This window comes from Nannobrachium achirus, assembly GCF_963921795.1.
Source record: "Nannobrachium achirus genome assembly, chromosome: 4".
Taxonomy (NCBI): domain Eukaryota; kingdom Metazoa; phylum Chordata; class Actinopteri; order Myctophiformes; family Myctophidae; genus Nannobrachium; species Nannobrachium achirus.
In genome coordinates, this window is record NC_137813.1 from 71166549 (window position 1) to 71188248 (window position 21700).

At 41.0% G+C, this 21700-nt stretch overlaps 1 protein-coding gene across 1 annotated transcript in view; it reads left to right on the forward strand.

The window, feature by feature from the left end:
* Positions 1–9201: 9201 nt before the first annotated feature.
* rogdi (rogdi atypical leucine zipper) overlaps positions 9202–21700 on the forward strand; it is a 41193-nt gene continuing 28694 nt past the window's right edge. Inside the window, exons 1-2 of the mRNA XM_080723762.1 lie at positions 9202–9380; positions 16457–16528. Coding sequence (XP_080579888.1) covers positions 9300–9380; positions 16457–16528 — 153 coding nt within the window. The 5' untranslated portion in view covers positions 9202–9299. The remainder of the gene's footprint in view (positions 9381–16456; positions 16529–21700) is intronic.

A 21700-nucleotide genomic window follows, 5' to 3' on the forward strand; every position in this document is an offset into this window, starting at 1 on the left:
TCATTGTATGGTCTAATCAGGCTTGTATGAACACCCTGAACAGTTTTTAATTTTCTTCATTCAGTATTTAGATATTTGATGTAAATGATATCTGACCCTCCAGGCTCAGGGCCTCTCCCCCCACACACCCATTGTAACTTCAAACTCCATTTTAACCATGATAGATTCATTAAAAACACCCATTATTTTTTCTGGTGACTCATACTACCCTCCTAATACGTGAGCAGGCCGTGTTTTTTCCATAATGTTTTTCATGTATTTTTTATATATTTTTATTGTATTTAATTTTTTCCATTTTCCCAAAGAATTATTAAAAATACATGAAAAACGTTATGGAAAAAACACGGCCTGCTCACGTATTAGGAGGGTAGTATGAGTCACCAGAAAAAATAATGGGTGTTTTTAATGAATCTATCATGGTTAAAATGGAGTTTTAAGTTACAATGAGTGTGTATGTGGAGAGGCCCTGAGCCTGGAGGGCCAGAAAACATTTACATCAAATATCTAAATATTGAATCAAGCTAATTAAAAACTGTTCAGGGTGTTCCTGATTAGACCATACAATGACAAAATGTTTTTTTGAAAGTGGAATATCCCTTTAAGTACTGTACTTAACTACAATTTTGAGGTATTTGTACTTTACTTGAGTATTTCCAGTTTCCAATACTTCTACTCCACTACATCTCGGATCGAAATATTGCACTTTTACTCCACTACATTTATTTGAAAACTTTAGTTACTTTTCAGATATAAGTTATAAAGTTTTAAAATGTACACTAACCACTTTAGCCATGTTTTATACAGTACCTGGGCTGTTTGGAAATAGCCGATCTACAAGCTCACGTGTCGCATCGCGACGCGTTGTGAGCTCTTAGATCTGCTATTTTCAAACATTTTTGTACTTTTACTTTTGCTACTTTAAGTACATTTTGATGCCAAACTTTTGTACTTTTACTAAAGTACAAAATGAATTCCAGACTTTTATTTGTAACAAATTACTTCTACATTGCAGTATTGATATTTTTACTTAGTAAAGAATGTGAGTACTTTTTCCACCACTGCTGTAGTATGACATTAATTTACTAAAACACGTTGAAATGTGGAGATCAAGTTGTATGTTCTACAGCGAAGATATGGTGTATAGACGGAGGTCCATTTACATACAGATTAAGGACTCATTCCTATGCTGGCCATGATATCATAATGGGTGAACGGTTGGGGAAAATGAGGGGGCCAAGGCTATGCATATCTTCACAGGCTACTTTGTTGGCAGGGTTGTAATCAATTTATGTGAATGATAACTATAAACATTTATGTGAATGATAACAATATGAACATGAGCTATAAACAATATTTGTACATCCATAGGCTTGGGCCAAGCATATTTTATGGATTCGTAATGCATACAATAAGATGTGATATGCCTAATCGATGGTATTAGGCCTATGCTTTTACAAAACAACTTGCATAATTCAACCATTCTAGCCCATTTGAAATGTTATTGGATTACAGTATTGGATTACAGTAAGTAAGTAAGTAAACTTTATTTATATAGCACCTTTCGAAACAAGGTTACAAAGTGCTTTACAGTATAAACAATAAAAAACATTAACAAGTAACAGGGTAAAAATTTGAACTGGAATAAAAATACAATAGAAATAAAAAGTGCAATGACCTGAACAACGAGGCCAATAAAAACATCATGAAGTAAAATTAATTTGAAACAGATGTGTTTTCAGCATACGTTTAAAACTGTCGACTGACACAGCAGTTTTTAATGGCAAAGGTAAGGCGTTCCACAAAGTAGGAGCCACCTCTGAGAAGGCCCGATCTCCCTTCGTCTTAAGATTGGACACATCAGGGACTTCCAGAAGGCCCTTGTTAGAGGATCTAAGAGATTGTGCATTGGGTTTAGGGGGCAATAGGTCAATAATGTAAAGCGGGGCCAGCCCATGCAACGCTTTATATGTAATCAGAATTATTTTAAAATCTATTCTAGCTTTGATAGGTAGCCAGTGAAGTGAGGCTGACACCGGGGTTATGTGTGCTCTGCGGTTAGTGTTATACAAGTTGTTTAGCCTGATTTCAGACTCAGCTCGAAAGTGGGCGGGTTCTATGGGCTACAAGTTGTTTTCACTGTGTGATGATTAACTATAGCCACAAGGTGTCGCAAGTGAGGTAGGACTGCTCAATCTATATGTAGGCAAGAACAAAGACAGGAAGTCAGTTCATGTAGGCCTAGAGATCACCATGCAAACATGTCTACCCTGTTTGATTTGAATAAAGAAACCTGCAGTTAAAGTACAAGCTCATCATTGTCTCAACGAACAGAACATGGTACCAGGAGTAAAAACTCAACTTTAAAGTGATATTGCAACAAGAAGCAAGATTACAATGGATATCCTGGATAAACCGGAGCGTTTGAAGCTGACTGGGAATGTCGACAGCAACTGGCGTGCCTTCAAACAGCAATTCCAGCTGTACATCTCGGCTATGGGATTGGAAGACAAGTCGAATGCAAGGAAGGTAGCGTTACTGCTTACAATGGCAGGCCCACAAGCTATTGAAGTGTACAATACATTTGTCTATGACAGCGAAGATGATAAAAATAAATTGGATAAAGTGCTCGAAAAGTTTGACGCTCATTGCTCTCCAAAGAAGAACGAGACCTATGAAAGATATGTATTTCGTTCTCGAATGCAGCAACAGCGTGAGCCTTTTGACAGTTTCCTCACAGATCTGAAGCTAAAAGCACAGACATGTAACTTTGAGAATCTGAGGGACTCCATGATCCGGGACCAGATCGTCTTCGGCGTGGAGGATAAAAAACTCAGGGAGAGGCTACTGAGGGAAACGGAGCTGACAATGGATGGAGCCATAAAGATCTGCCATGCAAGTGAGCTGTCCCAAATGCATGTCAAGACATTCAGCGAGACAGGGACATACAGCACTGCCATCGTGAGTGACAACTCTGTGTGCACAATATCGAGAGGTGGAAAAAGACGCATGCAGATGCGACCTGCACAGCAGCAGATGAGCAACACCACATTCCACTGCAAGCGGTGTGGTTCACAGCACAGACCCAGACAGTGTCCAGCCTTTGGTAAGCAATGCTCTAACTGCCAGGGCAAGAATCACTTTGCTAAACAATGTTTCTCTAAAGGAAAAGAGAGAAAGAGAGGCAAATCTGTAAATGTAGTGGATGATGATGATGCTGATCTGAGTGATTCATTTTTCGTTGGCATGGTGAACTGTGAAGATGAGCCTGTAAAAGAGGTTAATGCTATTAAGCAAGATAAATGGATTGCACCACTGCAGATCAATGGAACTTTGGTCACCATGAAGCTTGATACTGGTGCAAAGGCAAATTTGATCAGCATGTCAGATATCCAAGAACTGAAAGAAAAGCCAAAAATACAGAGAAAGACACTTGCACTGAAAGACTATAATGGAAAAGGAATTGACAGTCTAGGAACATGTAAACTGAAAGTAACTGTCAAAGGCAAAGTGCACCACCTACTGTTCTCTGTTGTGGCTGAAGAACGTGATTCCCTGCTTGGTGATAAATCCTGTGAAGATTTGGGGCTGGTGAAAAGAGTGTATCGCATCAACACAACTGTAAATGAACTAAATGACTCTGTGGACACCATTGTACAGAACTTTGCAGAAGTCTTCAGGGGTCTAGGTTCATTGCCATTTACATACAAAATACAGCTGAAAGAAAATGCACAGCCAGTTGTGCATGCTGCACGACGAGTCCCAGCTCCACTCAAAGACAGCCTGAAGAAAGAGCTGGACAGGATGACAACATTGGAAGTGATCAAAAAGATTGAGGAACCAACAGACTGGGTCAACTCCATGGTCTGTGTGAAGAAAAAGAATGGAGACCTGAGACTATGTATGGATCCAAAAGATCTCAATGAGAACATTAAGCGTGAGTACTATCAAATTCCAAAGCGTGAGGAGATCACCAGGGAAATGGCGGGCGCCAGATATTTTTCAAAGCTTGACGCATCACAAGGTTTCTGGCAGCTGAAGCTAGATGAGTGCAGCACCAAATACTGTACCTTTAATACGCCTTTCGGGAGATACTGTTTCCTGAGGCTCCCATTTGGAATAATCTCTGCTTCAGAAATCTTTCACAGAGCAGTGGAACACATCATTGAAGGACTGGAAGGTGTGAGAGCCTATGTTGATGACATCATTATCTGGGGCTCCACAATCCAGGAGCATAATGATCGGCTGATAAAAGTGATGGAGAGAGTGAAAAAGTTTGGACTAAAGCTCAACCAAAAGAAGTGTCAGTTTGGAGTTCAAGAAATTGTCTTCCTGGGAGACAAACTCTCTGCACAGGGTGTTGAGCCTGACCAAGAAAAAATATGTGCCATACAGAGCATGCCAAGGCCCACAGACAAAGCAGGTGTGTTGCGCATCATGGGTATGCTGAATTTCATTGGCAAATTCATTCCCAACTTATCAGTCAAAACATCCTGCATCCGTGAGCTCCTGCGCAAAGAAAATCTGTTTGAATGGACAGCCAAGCATGAGAAAGAGTGGAAAAATCTCAAGCAGACGCTGACCACTGCACCTGTATTAACTTTCTTTGACCCATCAAAACAGATCAAGGTGTCAACAGATGCATCAAAAGATGGAATAGGTGGAGTTCTCCTACAGGCTGAAGGTGAGCACTGGAAACCGGTGGCCTATGCATCCAGAACTATGACAGAGACTGAATGCAGATATGCTCAAATCGAAAAAGAGTGCCTGAGTTTGGTGTTTGGCCTGGAGAAGTTTCACAGCTACATATATGGCCTACCCACCTTCACTGTGGAAACAGATCATCGACCATTAGTAGCCATCATTAAGAAGAACTTGAATGACATGTCACCAAGAATTCAACGTCTCATGATGAAGATGCTGAGATATGACTTTGAGTTAATATATACACCTGGAAAGCACCTGATAATTGCCGATGCGCTCTCGAGAGCAGCCACAAACAGCTGTGAGAGCACAACAGATGAAGATGTTCAGTGCCATGTGAACATGGTATCTGCTGCACTGCCTGTGTCAGACAAAAAGTTGAAAGAAGTGGCTGAGGAAACAGAAAAAGACACAGAGCTGCAGCATGTTATGGAAAATATGCAGAATGGATGGCCTGTAGGTTCCTGCCCACTATTCTACCACAACAGAGGTGAGCTGAGTGTTGTGGATGGACTGTTGCTGAAGCAAAACAGAATAGTCATTCCACACAAATTGAGACAGGATCTGCTACAGAGAATCCATGAAGGTCATCTCGGTGTCGAGAAATGTAAAAGAAGGGCAAGAGACACAGTGTACTGGCCTGGAATTAACAAGGACATCGAAAGAATGATCAGCAGATGTGAAACATGCCAGAAGCATAGAAACAAGCAACCCAAAGAGCCTATGGTGTTAGCTGATGTGACAACAGCACCATGGCATAAAGTCGGAATGGACTTGTTTCATCTGAAGGGGAAAGATTATCTTGTGGTCATTGACTATTACTCAAACTTCCCTGAAATGGCATTACTTGCAAACACATCATCAAGCTGTGTCATCACACATGTCAAGTCCATTTTTTCTAGACAAGGCATAGCTTTTGTCGTCCAAAGTGACAATGGCCCTTGTTTCAACAGCAAAGAATGGCAAAGATTTGCAGAACAGTATAATTTCAAGCATGTGACATCTAGCCCACTGTATCCACAGTCAAATGGGAAAGCTGAAAAGGGAGTCCACATTCTAAAGCAGCTGCTGAAGAAAGCTGCTGACAGTGACTCTGATCCATACCTGGCTTTACTCAGCTACAGAGCAACACCACTGGAGTGCGGACTGTCACCTGCTGAGCTGCTGATGAATAGAAAGCTGCGTACTACACTACCATGCATTTCAAAGGAAACATCTAAACATCTGAAACTGGACCAGAAGCTACTACAGCAGAAGAAAAGGCAAAAGTCATTCTATGACAGAACAGCAAAACTGCTTCCACCACTGTCAAGCAATGACACTGTCAGAATTGAAGAGCCTGGTGGATGGAAAACCAAAGCCACTGTTCTTCAAGAAGTAGCCCCACGATCGTTCACTGTGAGGACAGAGGAAGGACAAATCTTCAGACGCAATCGCCGCAGTCTTCTCAAAACACCAGAGACTGAAGAGCTCAGTGAGGCCCAGACTGAGTCTGAGTCCATCCCTCCACCTGCCACAGATTCACAAACAACACCACCTGTACAACACACTGCTTCTCCTCTACCCCCTGTACTCAGGAGATCCACAAGAGAAAGCAAAAAGCCTGACAGACTGATCTTGTGATTTATTTTAAGTGCATTGAAAAAAGAAAAAAAAAAGTAAAAAAAAGAAGAAAAAGAGAAAAAAAAAGTAAAAAAAAAAAAAAAAAAACATTGTGAAATTAAAGGTTATGTGATGTCTAGATTGTCTAGATTTAGTGCAGGGTAGGAAAGTCAGATTACTTACATTACATTGCTTAAAATTGCTGACTACTTCATTTATGCTGACTAACTCATGCTAAGCGTATTAATAGTATTCATAGTCCTAGTGATGTGCGTAGAACTGTGCTTAGTATTATTTGCATTATTTGCTACTTCACAGAAAGGGGGATGTGATGATTAACTATAGCCACAAGGTGTCGCAAGTGAGGTAGGACTGCTCAATCTATATGTAGGCAAGAACAAAGACAGGAAGTCAGTTCATGTAGGCCTAGAGATCACCATGCAAACATGTCTACCCTGTTTGATTTGAATAAAGAAACCTGCAGTTAAAGTACAAGCTCATCATTGTCTCAACGAACAGAACACACTGTACCAGTTACATTTATTGGATCATAAACATAAGGCATTTTGTCATAGTATTGCCTGTAGGTTCAATGGAGCATATTGTCTGAAAATATTGAGTGATATTAGTCCCCTGGGGATCCCCGGGCAATACTTTGAGAAGAATAACTGATCTAAAGGGCTATAGGCCGTGATGTAACTGATTCAAGAATGTGTTGTTTACTCCATGGCTAGGCTGTGTGTGTGTGTGTGTGTGTGTGTGTGTGTGTGTGTGTGTGTGTGTGTGTGTGTGTGTGTGTGTGTGTGTGTGTGTGTGTGTGTGTGTGTGTGTGTGTGTGTGTGTGTGTGTGTGTGTGTGTGTGTGTGTGTGTGTGTTAGATTTAGTGTCAATAACATGGGTCATCAATATGTCCGTACACGGACAAATCTATCCGTGGCAAAGGCTAGTTCTGGTCCGTGGCAAATTCTAGTCACACAACATTGTTCTTATTTTCATCATAATAACCCTGTCTATTACTGGATGTCAGTATCCAGGTTTTCTTCAGAATAATGTATGACACACTTAATCCCACACTATGGCACATTATGAATCCTACAAGAAATTACATGGACCCCTTGCAACTCTTGAGTGTACAAATGGAACCAAATGGACCCGTTTACGTAAGTAAAGTAAACGTATCAATACTTGCCTGGTTACAGACCCTGTATCGCTAGCCACACCCCTTTAAAATGTTGTTGAATAATGGAGTGAAACGAAATGTCAATTCAGGCTGAGTGTCAGGCTATATCAATACCACAATGTAGTATAACTTAGTTACTACATTGTGGTATTGATATAGCCTGACACTTATTAGACTAAAAAAGGAAAAAAGGTCTGCTTTAATTAGCATGTGAGGGGTCAAACTTGGGGTTTTCATGATCTTGAATCCATTGCAAGCATTGTTTTGCATGAAAAACATTCCTTGGGCTAGATTTCGGGCCCCCAAATACTATGAAAAGTGATGAGTCATCACCTTTTTTCCACTTTTCACAGTTTTGGGCTGCTGAAAGTTAACCCAAGGAATGTTTTTCATACAAAACACATGCTTGAAATGGATTCAGAATCATGAAGAACCCCTAGTTTGACCCCTCACATGCTACTTAAAGCACTTGTATTTTATTTTTTAAATATTTCTAGTGGAGTCAATGGGACAGTGAATATCCAAATGGCCATAACTTTTTTTCGCGATGTTTCCGGCAGAGCAGGCCTCTCATTCTGTGGACCTTATGACCAAACTAATAGATAAAACAGAAATAAAAAGTACGGCAGAAAATCACATACCCTATTCCTTGAGCTTTTGGGCTTGTGGGTCCCCGGCTAAACTGGTCCACATGCAACCATCAATCCATCACAGAGAGGAAAAAGTCTTTGGGATATTGAACATTTTGTGCAGCATATTTGCCTGTGCATACCTGCTGTGTTCTTATGTTTGTTTTGTATAAACTGCTGACTACAGTACATGTCCCTGTCTGTCTGTTTAATTTTTCGCCACTTGTGATGTGTGTGCAAAGTTGCAACTTTTGGAGTACGTTTTGCGCCTCAAAAACGCAATTTACTTTCGGGAAAATAATAATAATTAAAGCTGTAAGCAGCGATGACCGGGCCCTCGCAGCTCTAGTACCCACGTTACAAGGGGCAGCAGCATTCGATTCTTCGCGGAGAATAATAAGAAGAAACATTGCGATTACAATAGGGTCCTCACACTACTGTGTGTGCTCAGGCCCTAATAATAATCTTTGCAATTACAATAGGGACTTTCAGAAACATTACATTTCACAGTCTCCTTCAAGGTTTTGAAATCATTATTTACAGTTACGAGTTTAGGCATGGATCTAATCCCATAACTTCACACCACTGTGTGGTGCTCGGGCCCTAATAAAATATTTAAGTCAATATAAAAACACGACATTGTGACACTTGTCGGCTTGTTTGCCTTCAATTTGACTATTATACATGATCGATTGATTGATAGAATGAATTCTTAATCAGAAGTTTGCATAGGAAAAGCACAGGGTCTTTATTTAAACCCAATAATGTGTAGATGGATGTATGGATGGATGGATGGATGGATGTTCAGATCAGATCCGGTCTAGAGCCCGCCTAACTGCATCCGGTCATTTCCCACACACACATACATGCAGACAGACTGTTTAGGTTTTTCTGGACCGGATGCAGCCAACTTCCCCCGTTCCCCCTCCAAATAAGGCCGAGTGGGCGGTGCTCAGCGTCAAGCAAAACATCCAATGAGCAACGCCCGAACCTCCCACACATGGATTAAGTGGGCGGGGACAACAGGCTTTAACAATAATAATTGTGAGCGTGTGACAGACAGACAGTACACACTCACTGACAGATTGCTGTTGCGTGCGGGTAAACGGCAAAAACGGCTACACAAAAAAACAAAATACGAATACCGAAATTCTCTATAATCGCCATTGGTGGTGTGATCGGATCGGATGATGCTGAACCCGCAGCGGTCCCTGTTATCCGAGCTGCCCAAGATGTCAGCGGCCAGCCAAGTGGAGAGAGCCGTGCTGGTAGGAAGGCTAAACACTGCACCATTCTGATAAAGACACACTCCGTGATAGCATAGCTACGATGGACAAGAAAAGGAACAGATCTACAAGCCATCAACCTCTGATAGCTTAGAGATCTGTCGCTTATAGATCTGTTGGTGCAGTTGCGGTCTGTCTGCAACTGTAGTCTAGTCGGTGCACTTCTTGCTTGGGCCTGTACAGTGCGCATAATAGACCCATTTGATTGCCAACCTTTTTAGTTATAACGACCCCCATTTGATTGGTTATTGTCTGGGATCCTTATGATCTGACCAAATGTTTTGTTGTGGGATATGATTTGATCTGAAGGGGTCTGTTGTTATTTAGTCCAGACTGCTTTGGTCTGAGATGTACACAGTAGGCTATCTATCTATCTATCTACGGTATCTATCGATCTGTCTATCTGTCAAGCTGTCTGTCTGTGATAACTCTGATAATATAGACATTATTGTACTACATTCTCTACTCTAGCTGTAGGTATTTATTTTTATTTAAGACATGTGTTATTGTTAGACATGATTTGGTCTGTCTTTAGTCCAGAATTCCTTTATATTCTGTTGGTATAGAGATGTTATAGAAATTGTATCTATCTATCTATCTATCTATCTATCTGTCTGTCTGTCTGTCTGTCTGTCTGTCTGTCTGTCTGTCTGTCTGTCTGTCTGTCTATGTGTAGTGTAGTGTGATGAAAATAGACATTACTTCATACTGTGACATGACAGTTTACAAAACTGAAATAGTATTTAGCTTAGGGGCTCCTCGTGCTTGCTGAGTCAAGCTCACTAATATTGCGGCTCTATGGAAAGCTTGAATAATCCTCTTTCTATCTGCAAAGTGTTGTTTGTTTCAGAGAAATCCACCGTAGACATGTTATGAGTTGCTTTCTGTAAGGAAATCCCTGCAGACATGATATTTTTCCTAAGTGTTGAACTTCGGAAGCGCTCGTCTTCTATAACGCCATGTCCCGTTGCCTACTGCATTATGTGACATTTTGAACCAGGTGGTACACAGGACTGCCGAGTGATTTACAACGAGCGCTTCCAAACTCCAATACTTGAGGGAGAGAGAGAGAGAGAGAGAGAGAATCACCTGAATTTAATTTCTTGACAGAAAGTAGCTCGTAACATGTTTACTGCAGATTTTTATGAAACAAACACTTTGCAGATAGAAATAGGATAATTCAATCTTTCCATAGAGACGCACTATTGGTGAGTTTGACATTGTTTAATACAATCAGATAGCAAAAAAAAAAATGCATTGAATCCCTATGGGAGGTAATGCAACCCTAGATATATTAACCCCTAGATATATTAAAAACAGATTATGGTCACTGTCCCAGGCGACACCCAGGTACCAGCCAGGCGACTATCCCGTCCTTAAAAACAACCCCACATCCTGGACTTCGCCTGAACTTCAACTAAAACTAAAAGCAAACAAAACCTTAGTCTGACATCATTCACAAGAAAAAAAAACATATTGCCACACGTGCCTGACTGATTTGGGCAGGCGCCCTTGCAGTTACTGAAGTAGTTGATCTACAAGCTTACAACTTGTCACAGCCCAACGTTGAGAAGTAGTGATTAATACTAACAACAAGCTAACACCATGACCTTAACCCTAACCTCAGTAAACTATGTTTAAACCTAACCCGTCCCTAACCACCGTTGGAGTAATGAGATGTTGGACTTATCTTGCTGCTGTGTTTGCAAATTTGTACCAGCAGATATGGGAGTTTGTTTGTCATTGGTCATTTCCAGGGGTCACCAGTCACCACCATACCATACCAGTCAAAAACAGTGGTGTCAGTTCAGAAAAAGCTAAGGTATGGCAACATGACTGGTGTAAGGCGCGCGTGCAAGACACCAGTCATGTTGCCATATCTTCGCAACAGGCATGATACATTTATTTTAAGAAGAACATTCTATTTTTCCCCAGTTTCTACGGTTTCTTGGGCTGGATATGGCAGCCTGGAACGGTTGTTCAAGTGCAGCTTGGCATGTTAGTAAACGTGCCTGGCCCTCAATTAACAATAATGAATTGCACCTGGGCTGCGCTGACCTGCGGAACCTGGGAATATACCATTTTGTCAAGATGGGGAGAATACAAGTGTGGAGAATATAATAAAAAGTAAAGTGACCATTTTGTAAAATTTTGCATTTGTAGTTATTTTACTCTAGCCTAATTTAACAACTTAATGACCAGAACAGATAGACAAAGAGACATTCATGGATTTATATTTAAAATTAACTTTTATATTCCCCCCCCATATGGCAGCTGCATACCCCTGCCATACTCAATTGACACCCCTGGTCAAAAAGCGGTCAGAAATATTACCAAAACCCAATAGGCAGAGAATGGAGAATATTTGTCCGGATATTATTGTCTCTTTGTTTTTAAGGGCCACAGTGATGTCTATAATAAATAACAGCAATTACATGCACTGACTGTAAACAATGCACAGCTGATAATTAGAGATGTTACCGATCAATCGGCAATGGATCGGATCGGGCCGATCAAAGCGTGATCGGCGATAATCGGTGGTTTAGATCAAAAGGTAAATTCACCGATCCGATCCGATCGGTGCATCCGATCAACCAGCCATTCAGTATGCCCACTTGAGGCCATTTTGGGGTATTGATTTCCACAGTGCTGAAGGAATAATTAGTTACTGCTATGATAATAAATACATAGTAATGCTGGTAAATAACTATAAGGCAAATATATAAATGAATGATGAGTGAATTAATTAATTAAAGTTAAAACATTAACATTTAGAAAATATAAATAATATATAAATAATAACTTGATCGGATCGGTGATTGATCGGGCGATCAAACTTTTGTGATCGGTGCTCTGTGATCGGTTCCAAAAAACCTGATCGGACCATCCCTACTGATAATGCAAACACAGTAAAAACACTGACCTCTCTCTCTATCTCCCACTTGACAAAGAGCAGTGACAATGATAATATACATGCTAGCACAGTACCTACTACTGTACTACAGTATATGCACAGTTGCCAGTAGCCTACATGTAGGCAACGCTTAGCCAGCCAGCGCGGTCGGGTGGAAACCTCCTATAGATAGATAGATACCTTTATTATCCCAAGGGGGAAATTCAGTTGTCCAGTAGAAGCACAGCAGTAAACAGTTATTTACAAAGTTACAGAGACGTAAGAAAAGATAGATAAGAGGGGAAAAAAACTAAAAACAAAACAAAGACAAGAGCAGTACAGTACCAATAAAGAGAAGGTGCATCAATAGAGGGGGCGAATAATATATAAGTATACATAAAGTGTCTTGCAAAAGAGACCATAGCAGTCAATGCTAGTTAGTGCAAACAAGTATCTCACTGTCATTGTTAAATAAAGCAAAAATACTCAGAAACTACCAACACAACCTAATAGTGCAATGTCAAAAATCAGTGCGAAAAAATAAGAAACTAGGAAGCGTGTCACCGCAAGACGCACATGAGCACTCTTCCTGGACGGTCCTTAGAGGTCAAAGTCAATACAGCAATAGTTCCTTAGAGGTCAAAGTCAATACAGCAATGGTTCTGTCAGTCTAAGTTTGGAAGGGAGACCTTTTCAAGCGTCCGTTATGTGTCTTAAGGGCAGCCGGTACAAAAGATTTTCCTAATCTCTCACATCTCACATCCTATGTCCAATACCTTATTTTCTGTCAATAACAGATCCCACAAAGCCTTGAATTCATGGAGTTTTTTTTTGGTTTGTTTGTTTTTGTCGCGTTCCTGAGACAATAATTTAACCCATTTAGACCTAGAATTATTGAATGCTTTAACCGGTGAAAAATAGCAGATATACAAGCTCACAGCGCGGCACCGAGTGCCGCGCTGCGAGCTTGTAGATCTGCTATTTTTGAAAAAAGTCGTGAAAATGTGTGCAAATCTTTGAATATATGTATTTTCAAAGCGAACGTTTGTAACTGAAATTTTGCTTCTGGGTGGTCCCTGGAACTAAATATTTTGAGATGCGGGTCCGTGGCAAAATAAATATCATTTTGGGGGTCCTTCACATGAAAAGGTTTGAGAACCACTGACATAGTAGTCTCTCAAGAACAGACTAACTGAGCTCCAGTTAAAGTGAAAAGGACCTTTTCTTTGACGATGGCTGGCCAGATTGCTGAGATAGAAACATGGGTTTTTCAAAAGATCTTAGAAGGATTCAAAAGACACTTATAGGATCGGGGCGCTGTGAGTTTGGATATCTGCTATTTTTCAATAGTTAAAGCATTCTATAATTCTAGGCCTAAATCGCTGGTCAGTCCTGGAGACCCGCCTGGTCTCCTGTCTAAGACCCCTGATGTATTGCAAGACTGTGTCCACTGAGTCTAGTCTGTACATAATGAAGGCTTATCTTTGTTTTGTGTCGGTCACACTGCTCAGGTATATTCTGCCACTGTGTATGCTCTGTTTGGGGCCAAACAGCGCTAAAGTTTGCTCTGCTTTGGGGATGATTCTTTGCAGAGTTTCACATAGCTTTCTTTTTGTGTAACTTGTAATTTGATTTAGTCCAGGGGGTTTCCTGCCTGGTGGCTGTGCTTGTGTTTCTACACAAGCCTACGCAGTGTTTCTCTATGTATGCAAGGGCTTAGGGATTGATTTCTTTAAGATGTGGTTACAACAGAGGTTCTCATAGGACTCATAGGAATGTATATGTAGTCAGCTGTGGACCGCTACTGTTTAATACCCAACATGAACATATACATTAGGGGACAGCAACCTTTTTGAAATTAAGTGCCATATTTTTATTTCCAGATAGTCAGTGTGCCATGTCATCGCAAATTCTAATGACATGCCATCAAACATTCTGACATAGTTTGACTGGCAGGACATTGTTATAACTGTCATTAGACTCAATAAGAGCAATAACCCCCCTACTGTATCTCCCCAACTCCCTCCCCAGTCAGAGTTCTGAGTTTTAATAAATGTAGAAGTATGTGCAGGATGTAATTTGCTGTAAATTATGTGACTTCATTTAATTGACCACATCTCACACTTCTGCCAGTGTGCCAGTGATCACCCTCCCCTGTGCCAATGTTGGCACCTGTGCCTAAGGTTGCCTACCCCTGATATACATTGATAACATGATTTTGATGCTATATTAAAGGGGAAGACCACCCATGTTCAATATTGAACTATGTCATTAATATACCTTAGAGGAGTTGTGTGGAAATAGAAAAAAGTTCCCCCCCTTCTGTGTTGTTGTCTAGAACTGGAGGATTGATTTTGGGGTTTGTATTGTAAAGTACAACTTGATGACATCACACATTGTACTTTACAATACAAACCCCAAAATCATTCCTCCAGTTCTAGGCAACACAGAAGGGGGAGAACTTTTTTTCTATTTCCACACAACTCCTCTAAGGTATATTAATGACATAGTTACTTCAATATTGAAAATTGGTGGTCTTCCCCTTTAACTATATCAGCTGTCAGCCCCCTGGACCCCTACATTAAAGCATTTAAAAGCTCTCTTTCAATATTGATAATGCGTCAGTGGAATTCTGCTCTGCATGCATTATTTGGGAGCGCGTCGCTATTTCTACATGTCATCTTTTCGACAACCAAACCTAACTCAAACCCTAACCCTAACCTCTGTGGGGTTTGTAGCTAACCTGCTGACGCTCCGTTGTCGAAATGTTGTGTTGTCGAAATAGCGAGATTTATTTCCCCCCCTGGACGCAGGGTATGGCAGCTGCATACCCCTGCCATACCCAATTGACGCCCCTGTGACGGCTCCAGAGAGCGTTCCCTAATGTTGGCATTGCAGTCAGAATATAATCTCCCTCAAAATACATCTAATTTCAAATGCCAGCGCGGAGATGATTTTCCAAGCTGTGAATGATCAAAAATAGACTGAGGATATTGATGCAGGCAGACCACGGCCATTATTATTTTTAAATGTTTCCCTATGACATGCCCAACATAGGGATACATTATTATCAATTATATTATTACATTATTGGATTTATTGGATATTGCTTTAATACTCAATCAAATCGATTAGTTTGAGTGTTACACCCCGACATTTTCACTTTATCAGGTAGCAGGGTTGAGCAAAGGAATGGAATTGTGTGCAACCAGGCTGGGTACAATGGATTTTATGAGTACGCGGTAGAGAGAGATGATCTGTAAGTTGCAGTCATCTGCAGCAAAGCAGAAAGCCTGCAACGCTCCAGCTTAAACCAGGCTCATTAATGTCATGAAAAAATGAGAACATAGCCAGCACATGAAGAATATCCTTTTCACATGGTTTATTTACCTCTTTTGGACAGCACAGCGTCACTCTGACATGGCCTTTTAGAGGCAGGACCTTGTATTAGAGAGTTCAGAAAATGCGGGGTCAGAAACATTGTCACTATTCACCAATAGATGTGTATGTACGATGTGTATGTACAAGACCTGGCTGGGAGTGGACGCGACTCTCCGTGAATGGCTCTGGGCAGGACCATGGCCACGTCACACTGTCTCGGACATAACCATAAACAAACCTGATACGCCCATATAAGGTATATGACCTTCAGGTCACATGTAGACATAAATAGGCCTGTAAGTGCCATTGGTTCTGATGACATGACTCCAGACATACTGTGTACTACTGCTTTGCGTGATTTTAGGGCAAAATATGTAGGAGCAGTGTCCAAAAATGTGTTTAGCAAAAATCGGCCTGATGGTGGCGCCAAATGGGACAGATCCATGTTGATGACATGACTCATGGTGGCGCTAGAAGAGGGCCATGTGAGAAAAGAGCCAGGGAGTGTGTGTGCAACGTTTTGCTTGGATAGGGGCAACGGTGGCGGAGATATGAAAAGTGTGACGTGACGTGACTGGCTGACAGACAGCCGGTGGAGGTTTTGATAGTAACTGCGACCTGACGGTCGCAACAATGACTCAGATATAACCATAAACAAACCTGTTCTGCATAATGACTACTCTTGCTTTTGCTTCTTTAAGTATATTTTGACACCATTACCTTTTGTCCATTGTCTTGAGTAAGATGTTGACTGCAGTTCTTCCACCACTGTGTGTCGTTCCAGGAGGAGGAGTTTAACTGGTTGCTGAAAGAAGAGGTCCATGCAGTCCTAAAGCAGATGCAGGATATTCTCAAGGTAAACTAGACCAGGGCTGTGTCCGAAATCCACCCTATTCACTAATGTAGTGTACTAAAATGGGGCTCCGCCATTTTGAACTAGTGTCCGAATGTATAGTGAGCATTTTTGTACCCTAATATAGTGTACTGAAGTATCCCACAATGCATTTGGATTTGTAGTGAGGATTCGATGGTCACTATTCAAGCGCTATTCAAGCCCTGCCGCCCCACAATGCACTGCGCTACGGCCGCTGTCTCGCGCTTTGAGCACGCACATGCGGTGTGCACGCGCACACGCACACTGCAGGTTCGTCTCTGCATGGCAGGAGGCGTAGCGTAGCCACCTGTTGCTGAGCAAACGCAACAGAACCGCTCGTAGCAGAACCACCGGCTAAAGAAAACAACTGTCCACAGCATTGTCACCAGAGAACAAAATTTGCTTTTCATCATTTAATGATGAAACATACGAGAATAGACGCTGGAGGCTTTTGTTTTTCGATCTTTTCTTCCCAACCTTCCACAGCTGATAATAATCATGATAAAATAATGTTATTTAAATTAGCAAGAATAACCTATTTTATCACAAACATGGGTGTATGTCTGCATGTGAGACAAATGAATGTGGCATAAACATTATTCATTCATTGATTCACCAATGAATGAATACAAATATATATAGGCCTATACATTTTTTAACATTATTTTATTGAATTGTGATGAATAAAAACATAATTATATTTGGCCTATTTCTCATAATAACAACGCAACATGTTGGTATGTTATTTCCAATCCACATTGGGGAGTTGATGTACAAGCTCACAACGTGTCGCTTCGCCCCCTGTTGAGAGCTTGTAGATCGGCTATTAGGTGGGTTTAGGAATCACGCATTATTTATTGCTCCAAAAGCCAGCGCTAGAGTGTTTTAACTGTGCGACAGCGATGACGCAACCAGATGGCGACGGGGTAGTGTCCGAAATGCGCTGATTTGTTCACTACTGTAGTACACTACATCTGGATCCCTCATTTAGGGTTAGGGAGTAGGGAACGTGTTCCGCATTTCGGACACAGCCCAGGTCACCTGGTTGTGCCAGACCCGCAATGAAAACTAGTATGGCACTGAACTAACACATGAACACACAGGATTTTATAGTCTCAGCAACAAAGCGTAGTGAGCTTGTAGATCGGCTGTTTTCACTAGTATGGCACTGAACTAACACATGAACACACAGGATTTTATAGTCTCAGCAACAAAGCGTAGTGAGCTTGTAGATCGGCTGTTTTGACTAGTATGGCACTGAACTAACACATGAACACACAGGATTTTATAGGCTGAGCAGCTGGAAATGTTTGTGAGCTTGTAGATGGGCTGTTTTCACTAGTATGGCTGTGGGGCAAATGTTTTGCAGCACTGAACTAACACATGAACACACAGGAATTTATAGTCTCAGCAGCTCGTCAGCCAACTCAACTCAGCTGGTCCCGTACAGGTGACGGCACTCAAGGCAATCAGCCGAGCAAGGGAAGGGAGGGGCAGATGAGCAGTCAGAGGCAAACACAGGCACACTGAGGAAAAGAGGGACCGACAGACCGACAAAGCCTTATGTAGGCCGACCCCCTGGGTCTGGCAAACATGGTCCTTGTCGGGTGGAAAACTTGTATGTCCAAAACAGTTTGTTTTGTATTTATCGTTTTTAAAATGATTTAAACTAGTGAAAAACAGCCGATCTACAAGCGTTGTGTGCTTGTAGATCGGCTGTTTTCACTACTTTTGTGCGACATTCTTGTATGATGAAGCAGTGCTTTAATTTACCAACAAATATACAAATGTGAAACTTGGGAGATGCGAGGTTTCTGCCCGACAGTGACAATATGTTTTTTTAATGCCTTACTTGATCATGATCATACTACTGCGTCGCACAAAAGCAGGGGGGTCCCCAGATGATTAACTTAATGTGCAACATTGTTTTCTCACTCAACAGCAAACAAACCAACATAAAGTTTAAGTGTAGAGAGGGTATCTGCACATTTTTAAAGTGAGAATTTAAGGACTTTTTAATAACTCTAAAATGACAAATTAAACATTGGATGGGGGTTCAACTATGATTTTTTTTGGGGGGTCGTGGCATGAAAAGGTTGAAAACCACTGGTCTAAAAGGTGGACTATGAAACAATACTTTCAGACATTTCACAGTACAGAACAATGAAGACAGGCTGTGTGAGGCTGAGGCTTGGTGCAGTCACTGTGCACAGGAAATGCGATTACCGCACACTTCCACCCCGCCCGCATAAGATCATGAAGGCATCTTTAGACACAATGCATATTGTCACTGCAGGGTGAAAACCGCCCACTGCAGGGCTCTTCAACGGGGGGTCCGGGACCCCTAGGGGGTCCTCAGAGTCACTACAGGGGGTCCTCCAAATCTTTGAGTGATAGAAACCTTTTTATCTTCTTTTTTTATATTAACCATTTGAACCCTAGTGTTCATATTCTGAGAACTTTAGCCGAAAATCGCAGATCTACAAGCTCACAACGCCTCCCAGCGCGAGGCGTTGTGAGCTTGTAGATCTGCTATTTTCGGCAAAGAGGTTTGGTGCAGAGGGGAAAAAGAGCAGGCTACAGTAAGTACAGAGTACAGAGTGAAAGGTCAACTTTATTACGTATTGATGGTTCAAGTGGTTAAATATCTGAAAACATAAATTGACATGAATCCAAAATACACTGATGATCGTGCTGCCAAACGATGAAACTATATGGAAACAGGTTGTGGGGGTCTCTGCTTCATCTCTCTCTCAACTAAGGGGTCCTTGGCCTGAAAGCTTTGAAGACCCCTGTCCTACTGTATGTCCAAAACTGAGAGAGAGAGAAAAAAATAACCTATTCCAATGGATCCAATGTAGTTATTATTTAGTCACAAGATCTTGGTAATACTTTTCAGTATTTTCAAAACCCAAAGACACACTTAACCACTTGTTTAAATGAATTTAATGTAATTGTGTCCAATCTGTATGGTACTATGTGAATACAATATAACTTATACAATCTGTATGGTAGAGTATGTTAATACAATATAACTTATACAATCTGTATGGTAGAGTATGTTAATACAATATAACTTATACAATCTGTATGGTAGAGTATGTTAATGCAATATAACTTATACAATCTGTATGGTAGAGTATGTTAATACAATATAACCTATACAATCTGTATGGTAGAGTATGTTAATGCAATATAACTTATGCAATATGTATGGTAGAGTATGTTAATACAATATAACCTATACAATCTGTATGGTAGAGTATGTTAATGCAATATAACTTATGCAATATGTATGGTAGAGTATGTTAATACAATATAACCTATACAATCTGTATGGTAGAGTATGTTAATGCAATATAACTTGTGCAATATGTATGGTAGAGTATGTTAATACAATATAACCTATACAATCTGTATGGTAGAGTATGTTAATGCAATATAACTTATGCAATATGTATGGTAGAGTATGTTAATACAATATAACTTACACAATCTGTATGGTAGAGCATGTTAATACAATTAAGCAATATTACACGAGAGGGTGTGCATTATCACGGTTATTTGCACGTTCCGTAGGCAGGGCTGAAGTGCAAATAACCGTGATAAGGCAGACCCTCGAGTGTAATATTGCGATTATACAACTGTTGCCCTTTAAAAAGAAAACATGTACAAGATGTTATGCCTCATTTAGCTACTATGTCCCTGAACTTCACATGAAAACTGTTGGGGAGCTTCTCAACGAGCACAGCTGATTTCTTTGTTTGATGAGACAGTGCAGTAATGCTCATTAACTGCACTGCTAGATAATGATACTCAGTGCACTGCTGTTGTATAATATTCATGGATTGCATTTGTAGTCCTAAACTGGCCATATTGAGGACCAACACGTTCTGCGTTCATCAAAACACCTGTGTTGGTCCTCAAAATGGCTGGTGTAGGACTACAAATGCAACCCATGAATAGCTTATCCAAATGTTTCTCAAATGGGGGTACATGGGGTTACTGCAGGGGGTACAGGAGAAAATGGGAATATGTATTTCAGGGGTTCCCACACTTTTTTGTCTCAGGGCACCCCATTGTCGGGTGGAAACCTTGTATGTCCAAAACCGTTCGTTTTGTATTTATCATCGATACAATGTACTAACCTAGTGAAAACAGCCGATCTACAAGCACACAACGCCTCGCATCGCGAGGCGTTGTGTGCTTGTAGATCGGCTGTTTTCACTAGTTTTGTGCGACAGTCTTGAATGATGAAGCAGGGCTTTGCTTTACCAAAAGACGTACACATTTGAAACTTGGAGATACAAGGTTTCTGCCCGACAGTGACGATATCTTAGTGATTATGTTGGGAGGAAAACATTGAGATAATAGCCATTTTGGTTAGAACTGACTGAAAATAACTTTGTACTTCAAGTTTAAGTGTCCAAATAAATTCCATGTATTATCAAATGATCTCGCGGCACCCCTGGACTGCCGTCGCGGCACCCCAGGGTGCCCCGTCACCCACTTTGAAAACCCCTGATGTATTTTACTGATATGGGTAATGACTATGTGTGAACTTTTCCTCTGTAAATTGTTAAAAAACTGGAGTGCTGCAGGCTTTCTGCTTTCTCTCTATGTACCCATGTCGGGTAAAAATTCGAATTTTCACGATTTTTCAAAAATAGCAGATATACAAGCTCACAGCGCAGCACCGAGTGCCGCAATGCGAGCTTGTAGATCTGCTATTTTTGAAAAATCGTGAAAATTTGAATTTTTACCCGATTCTCTAAGTGTCTTTTGAATCCTTCTAAGATTTTTTGAAAAAACCTATGTTTCTATGTCAGCAATCTGGCCAGCCATCGTCAAAGAAAAGGTCCTTTTCACTTAACTGGAGCTCAGTTAGTCTGTTCTTGAGAGACTACTATGTCAGTGGTCCTCAAACCTTTTCATGTGAAGGACCCCCAAAATGATATGTATTTGGCCACGGACCCCCCTCTCAAAATATTTAGTTCCAGGGACCACCCAGAAGCAAAATTTGAGTTACAAACGTTCGCTTTGAAAATACATATATTCAAAGATTTGCACACATTTTCATGACTTTTTCAAAAATAGCAGATCTACAAGCTCGCAGCGCGGCACTCGGTGCCGCGCTGTGAGCTTGTATATCTG